Genomic DNA, 7,029 nt, shown 5'->3' on the forward strand with positions numbered 1-7,029 from the left:
TTAATTTTTATAACATAACCTATTTTAATATTCATGTAAATTAAAAACTATTTTATATATATTTTTTTTTTAAAAATTTAAAATAAAATTTCTTATTTCAAGTAAGTGACTTAAATAAATGTAAAAATTTTATATTTATTTAAATTATAATATTCTAAGATAAAAGAACCTGGTTTAAATGAAAAAATTTTATATAAATTATTACCTTTACCTCCTCCCATTCTACTTTCTAAAGATTTTTTAGTATGAATTGTAGTTTTATAAAGTTTAAAATTATAAAATTTTTTTCAAATTTTAAAAAATTTTTTTAAAAAATCTACATAAGTTTGTTTACAAAATAAAAATTTTTTTAATTTAATTATTCAAACCCCATAATTTAATTTAAAAGGTTTAATATTTTTTGATAATTTTTTACGTCCACATAAATTTTTAGTTAATCCAGAAATATTCATTAGTAATTAAAATATTATTTAAATTAAAAATATCCAAAATTTAAATCCTAAAACTCCAAATTTTGTTTTTAAATAAAATACATTATACTTTATATTATAAATATATTTATTAAAATAATTTAAACCATAATTACATGTTTCTTTTTTTGCTATAGCTACTCCATTAATTTTACCAGATATTAAGATTTTAATTCCTTTAATATGCGTTTTTTTAATATTTAATATTAATAAAGAAAGTTGTTTTAAAATTTTTCTTAAAGATAAAGTTTGTTGAAATTTTTTTATAATATAATAAAAAAAATAATTTATAGAAGAAAAAGGATTTTTTAATATTAAAAAATTAATATATATATAATATTTATATGTAGATTTATTTATTTTATTTATTTTTTTAGAAATTTTTTTAATAGTTTGAAGCCCTTTTAAAAAAATTTTAAATTTTAAAAAATAATTATAAAAATAAAAAATACAATTTATATTTAATTGAAATTTATATTTATTATTTAAAGAAAAAAAATTAAAATTATTTAATAAAATTTTATGTTTAAAATAATTTAAATAACTAATAAACTGAATAGTATTAAAAAAATAATATACCCAATTTAAATTATTTAAATATATTGTCCATAAATTATTATATTTTGAATAAAGTTTAGAATAAAAAATTAATGAATTAACACGTTGTCCAAACATTTTTATTTAATAAAATAATTATATAATTTGATATCCTATATTTAACAAAAATATTGTAAAGAACGACCTATTTTCTCTTTCGTAATATTAATAGTTACAAAAGATTTACCAGTATATAATTCTATTAATTTTCAAATTAAAAAAGGAGTAATTAATAAATATTTATAATAAAGTTTAATTGTATAATGTTGATATTTTGATTTTTTTATTAAATACTTAGGTATAAATAGTTTTCTATAAATAATTTTTATCATAATTTATGTAAAAAAATTTTATGATCTATTTTGTAATATAAATTTAGATAATTGTTTATGTTTTTTTCTTGTTTTAATCCCTTTAAAAGCTTTTCCTCATAAAGTTCTCGAAAATTTAAATCCAATAGAAGCTTTACCTTCTCCTCCACCATGAGGATGATCAACAGCATTCATAGCAGCTCCTCTAACCTTAGGTCTTCTAGATAACCATTTTCTTTTAAATCCAGCACGTTTAAATTTATTTTGATTAGATAATTTTTTAACAGTTAATTGTCCTAAGATACAAAATAAATTTTTTAATAATAATTTTATCTCTCCAGAAGGCAATTTTATTGTAACATATAAAGCACCAATCATTAATATAATTGCACTAAAATTAGCATTTGTAACTAACTTACCTTTTCCTTTACATTTAATTTCTATATTATATATAAAAGATCCTATATATATTTTATATAAAGGTAAAGCATTTCCAATTTTAAGTGGAGCTTTAAAACCAAAATTAATTTGAGTTCCTATTTTTAAATTTTTAGTTAATAAAAAATATCTATATACAGATATAGTTAAAATAAAATATACAGCTAAAAAAAAACCTCTAAAAGGGTCGTAGATTGTATTAATAAAAAAAGCTGAAGGAAATAATAAACCGTAATTAAAAAAATCTGAATCTAAAATTTTATATAAATTTTTTTTTATTCCACCACCTCTAGCTCTACATGTAATAATTCCTAAATTATTCCTACCGAAAGCTTTTTGTTTTTTTATTATTAGATATTTAATTCTATATTTTTTAATTTTTATAAACATTATTGTTGTCATTAATTAAAAAAAAAATTATTAAACAAAAATAAATATATATTTAAAAGAAAGTAATTTAAAACAAGTAAGTTGATTAATTTTTACAAAATTTACTTGTTGATTTTTTTTTGTAAATTTAAAATATACTAAATTATTTTTAGTTAAATTTAAACATAAAAATTTGTGTATTAAAATTCCATTTAATTGCATCTGCAATTTTAAATAATTTTTAAAATTAATTAAATATTTTATATTAGTATTTACATTTATAATATAAATATTAGTTCGTTTATTTAAATATAAATATTTTAAAATTAAAAATAATGTTTTTTTTAATTAAAGGGTTAAATAAACGCTTTGTATTTAAACCAAAAGCAATAGAACCGCTTTTATGTAAAATAGATTTTTTAGATCCTACTCTAGCTTTACCTGATCCTTTTTGTTGACGTAATTTTTTATTACTATAAGTACTAAAAGCTTTAAGTTTTGTGTTACTGATTTTAAAATTTTTAATAATATTTAATTCATTAAGTAAATTTAAACTTAAAAATTTAACTATTTCTAAAAAAGTATTATTATATAAAAACCAATATTCAATTATAAATTTATAATTTCTAATATAAATTTGTCAGTTATCTCATAATCTAATCGGAAAAGTTAAAAAAATATTTATCATTTAAGTAGTAAATTAAATATAATTTAATTAATATATTAATTTCGGAACGATAGGATTTGAACCTATGACTTTCTATTCCCAAAATAGAAGCGCTACCTAACTACGCCACATTCCGATTATGCTTTTAAAGGAAATCGAATCCTTATCTCTTTTATGAAAAAAAAGTATCCTTACCTTTTAGACGATAAAAGCTATTTATTAATAATAATATTATTATAAGGTTGTTAGCTTAATGGTATAGTATTCGGCTTTTAACCGAAAGAATCTGGGTTCGATTCCCAGACAACCTAAATTTTATAATATATAAATATTTAATACGGAATTAATGAGACTTGAACTCACATCTATTATCATGACAAGATAAAATTTTAACCATTTAAACTATAATTCCTAAATAGATATTTATTTAGAAAAAAAGGGATTCGAACCCTTGATATAATTTTAATAATTATATACCAAACTAGCAAATTGGTGCTTTAAACCTCTCAGCCACTTTTCTTTAAAATATTCTAAATGAATTGAACCGGATTTGAACCGATGAAGATATAATTCTATAGATTTACAGTCTATTTCTATTGACCACTCAGACATCAATTCATTAAAAAAACTTAATATACTTGAAAAGATTCGAACTTTCGTTTTATTATGAGTTATGAGCTCATTGCTTTTGCCCACTCAGCCACAAGTATATAAATAAGGAAGAAGGGACTCGAACCCTCAAAACTTTTTTAAAGTTTACAGATTTTCATATTTATATTATAATTATTAATATTTATATAAACTCTATATTAATATTAATTAATTTATTTTTAAGAGTCTTTTGATTATTATACATATATCTTATAATACAAAAATTTTATAAATTTTTTTATAGTTTACCAAAAAAAATAAAGATAAAATTTTTATCTCTAAATAAATAAAGTCCGCTGTGTTTACCTATTTCACCACATCCTTATATATAATATTAAATTTAAAAATGATACTCAGATTTGAACTGAGATTTGAAGAATTTGCAGTTCTTTATTTTACCTAATTAAATTATATCATTTATGGTAAATGACAAGAATCGAACTTGCTAAAGTTGGAATCACAATCCAATGTTAAAACCATTTAACTTCATTTACCTATTAAATTAAAATTTATAATAATTTTTAACTAAAGTCTCATTAAAAGAAATAAATAAATATAATTTAAAATAAAATTCTTTTTGTAATTTAAATTTTAAATATTCTACACATAAATTATAAATATATAAATTATATTTATTATAATATCTAAAAAATAAATTAATCCTACAAATTAAAAGAATAGTAGATTTTTTAGGATTTATATAAATCAAATCTTTTTCTGTTAAAAGAAAATTAGGATTTTTAATTAAAATAGAATTAATAAAAATAAATCCATGAGTAATTAATTGTTTAGCTTGATTTATAGATTTTGCAAATCCTATTCTAAATAAAGTAGCATCTAAACGTAATTCAATAATTTGAACCAAATTAAAAACTTTTAATAATTTAATATATTTAAAATATTTTTTAATTTGATTTTCTTTAAGCCCATAATTATACTTTAATTTTTGTTTTTCTAGTAATTTAGTTAAAAAAGCAGACAATTTTCCTTTTTTCGTAAACACTAATTCTTTTTTTAATAGTTTAGTACAAAAACCAGGTAAAAAAGTAAGCTTAAAATATTGTAATTTTTTAAGTTTTGCTTTAAAAGTTTTTTCCATTTTCATCAAAATTTTATTATATTTAAAAAAAAAAAATCAACTGATAAAGGGATTCGAACCCATAACCTCCTGATTACAAATCAGCGGCTCTACCGTTGAGCTACATCAGCAAAAAAAATTTATCCTCGAATTATTAGCAAAAATTTGCTAAAAATATTACTATTCTTACACAATTTTTCTTTTTAATAAATGTTCTATTTAAATTCTTACTCATTTATATGAATAGAATATTAATCTTAAAGTTTTTTCCTACTTATATGCTTTCAGTAGTTATTTTTATTAAACTTAGCTATTCAGTAAAATACTTTTGATAAAATAACTGAACTACTATAGGTTTAATTTCCTTGGTCCTCTCGTACTAAAGGAAATACTTTACAATATTCTTACGTTTACATCGGATACGGACCGAACTGTCTCACGACGTTCTGAACCCAGCTCACGTGCCGCTTTAATGGGCGAACAGACCAACCCTTGAGACCTGCTACAGCCTCAGGATGCGACGAGCCGACATCGAGGTGCCAAACCTCCCCGTCAATATGGACTATCGGGAGAGATCAGCCTGTTATCCCTAGAGTAACTTTTATCCGTTAAGCGGCAACCCTACCACTTAGATTTGCCGGATCATTAAGACCGACTTTCGTCCTTGTTTAAGTAGTTACTCTCACAATCAAGCCTTTTTAATATTCAACCTTTACATTTATTAATTTTAATATTTTATTATTATTAAAATAAAAGACCTTTGTGCACCTCCGTTACTCTTTAGGAGGCAACCGCCCCAGTCAAACTACCTTTTTGAAATTTTTATATAATATGATAAAAAAATTATAGTTAGAAATTAAAGTTTATAAAAGTGGTGTTTCATTGATAGTAATAACTAACTTCCCACTTACACTATTTAAATAAAATTTAATTTCAATATCAAATTGCAGTAAAGCTTCATAGGGTCTTTCTGTCCTGATGTAAAAAGTCTGTATCTTTACAAACATTTCTATTTCACCGAAATTTTCTTAAAGACAGTGTTCAAGTCGTTACACCTTTCGTGCGGGTCGGAACTTACCCGACAATGAATTTCGCTACCTTAGGACCGTTATAGTTACAGCCGCCGTTTACTAGAGCTTATAAAAAAATTATTTGTAGTACATAAAAATTTTTTTTAACTTACTAGCACTGGGCAGGTGTCAGTACCCTTACTTCGTAATTACACTTTGCGGATACCTGTGTTTTTGATAAACAGTCGCTTGAACTTTTTAATTGCAGCCTTTTAGGCATCCTTTATCCCTAAGTTACAGGATTGTTTTGCCGAGTTCCTTAAAGAAAATTGTTTCGTCCTCTTAGTACATTATAATACTTACTCACTTGTGTCAGTTTCAGTACGGGCATATTTATAATTATACAGTATCATTTTTCTAGCAAAAATCTTTATTATTAAGCAAAAAATCATTTATTATATTGCTTAAAACTTAAATTTTGGTCACTACTTGTATAGCAGTAATATAAATATGGTTCAAGAATATTAACTTGATTCCCATCAATTACAATAAATTTCTTGCCTTAGGCCCCGACTAACCCTATGCGGTATGCCCTTCCATAGGAACCTTTTGAGTTTTTGAGGTATTAGATTCTTCTTAATATTTAACGTTACTTAAACCGACATTCTCACTTCTACTTTATTCACAAAATTTAATAACTTTGCTTTATTTTATTGTAGAACGCTCCCCTACCGATCTATTATATATAGATCCCATTACTTCGATAAAAAAATATTTTGTTATTCATTGTAGGTGCAGAATTACTTTACCAGTAAGCTTTTACGCACTTTTTAAAGGAAAACTGCTTCTAAGCTAACCTTCTGGTTGTATACGTAACAACTCTACTTCCTTTCAAACTTTCGTTATATTCTTATCTTAGTTAATGGTCTGGGTTGTTTCCCTTTTGACTTATAAGATTATCCCTAAAAGTCTCACTTATTATAATTTTAATATAAAAATATTATTAGTTTATAGTAATTTCAAAAACAGTGCTTTACCCTTTATATATAATACATTATAATAGCTGCGCCTCAATACATTTCGGGGAGAACCAGCTAGCTCCAAATTCGAATAGCATTTCACCACTAACCTCATTTCTTCTGATAATTTTGCAATATTAATCAGTTCGAACTTCCATATAAAGTTATTTATATTTCATTCTGAACAAGGTTAAATCAATTGGATTCGGGTTTTTGGTAATATACAAACGCTATTACGGATGTAATAACTCGTTTTCACTATGGCTTCAAGTTTTCTTTTAGCCTTTTGCTTAAAAACCAAAACTTATCGGTTCCTTCTTCAACAGGCAAATAGTTAGGTTCAATTACCCTTCTATTGTTTTTAGGATTAAAATTTCAGTCTCTTTTCACTCCCCTCCCGGGGTTCTTTTCACCTTTCC

The 7,029-nt window shown here is 22.9% G+C and overlaps 3 protein-coding genes and 9 non-coding genes across 12 annotated transcripts; 2 read left to right on the forward strand and 10 right to left on the reverse strand.

Annotated features, from left to right (window-relative positions):
• Positions 1-470: 470 nt before the first annotated feature.
• Positions 471-1,145, reverse strand: BESB_042060 (putative ribosomal protein S3; the record flags this gene model as incomplete). Its single annotated transcript, XM_029362714.1, has 1 exon — positions 471-1,145. One exon carries the CDS (start codon positions 1,143-1,145, stop codon positions 471-473), a length of 675 nt encoding a protein of 224 aa, XP_029215041.1.
• A 1,769-nt stretch (positions 1,146-2,914) lies between these two features.
• Positions 2,915-2,988, reverse strand: BESB_042280. The gene has a single exon. It is a non-coding gene; the product is annotated as a tRNA-Pro (tRNA).
• A 103-nt stretch (positions 2,989-3,091) lies between these two features.
• On the forward strand, positions 3,092-3,163 carry BESB_042240. The gene has a single exon. It is a non-coding gene; the product is annotated as a tRNA-Lys (tRNA).
• Positions 3,164-3,190: 27 nt separating this feature from the next.
• On the reverse strand, positions 3,191-3,264 carry BESB_042170. Its single transcript has one exon. It is a non-coding gene; the product is annotated as a tRNA-Asp (tRNA).
• Positions 3,265-3,280: 16 nt separating this feature from the next.
• Positions 3,281-3,372, reverse strand: BESB_042290. Its single transcript has one exon. It is a non-coding gene; the product is annotated as a tRNA-Ser (tRNA).
• A 15-nt stretch (positions 3,373-3,387) lies between these two features.
• On the reverse strand, positions 3,388-3,470 carry BESB_042310. Its single transcript has one exon. It is a non-coding gene; the product is annotated as a tRNA-Tyr (tRNA).
• A 15-nt stretch (positions 3,471-3,485) lies between these two features.
• Positions 3,486-3,562, reverse strand: BESB_042270. The gene has a single exon. It is a non-coding gene; the product is annotated as a tRNA-Met (tRNA).
• A 285-nt stretch (positions 3,563-3,847) lies between these two features.
• BESB_042180 lies at positions 3,848-3,921 on the reverse strand. The gene has a single exon. It is a non-coding gene; the product is annotated as a tRNA-Cys (tRNA).
• A 3-nt stretch (positions 3,922-3,924) lies between these two features.
• Positions 3,925-3,997, reverse strand: BESB_042190. Its single transcript has one exon. It is a non-coding gene; the product is annotated as a tRNA-His (tRNA).
• An 8-nt stretch (positions 3,998-4,005) lies between these two features.
• BESB_042070 (ribosomal protein S4) lies at positions 4,006-4,602 on the reverse strand (the record flags this gene model as incomplete). Its single annotated transcript, XM_029362715.1, has 1 exon — positions 4,006-4,602. The coding sequence occupies one exon, from the start codon at positions 4,600-4,602 to the stop codon at positions 4,006-4,008; it is 597 nt and encodes a 198-aa protein (XP_029215042.1).
• A 38-nt stretch (positions 4,603-4,640) lies between these two features.
• Positions 4,641-4,712, reverse strand: BESB_042300. The gene has a single exon. It is a non-coding gene; the product is annotated as a tRNA-Thr (tRNA).
• Positions 4,713-4,859: 147 nt separating this feature from the next.
• On the forward strand, positions 4,860-5,669 carry BESB_042080 (uncharacterized protein; the record flags this gene model as incomplete). The annotated part of the gene is made up of 3 exons (XM_029362716.1): positions 4,860-4,898; positions 5,096-5,175; positions 5,570-5,669. 3 exons carry the CDS (start codon positions 4,860-4,862, stop codon positions 5,667-5,669), a joined length of 219 nt encoding a protein of 72 aa, XP_029215043.1.
• Positions 5,670-7,029: the final 1,360 nt, after the last annotated feature.

Source organism: Besnoitia besnoiti, assembly GCF_002563875.1.
Source record: "Besnoitia besnoiti strain Bb-Ger1 chromosome Unknown contig00021, whole genome shotgun sequence".
In the NCBI taxonomy this organism is placed as follows: Eukaryota; Apicomplexa; class Conoidasida; order Eucoccidiorida; family Sarcocystidae; genus Besnoitia; species Besnoitia besnoiti.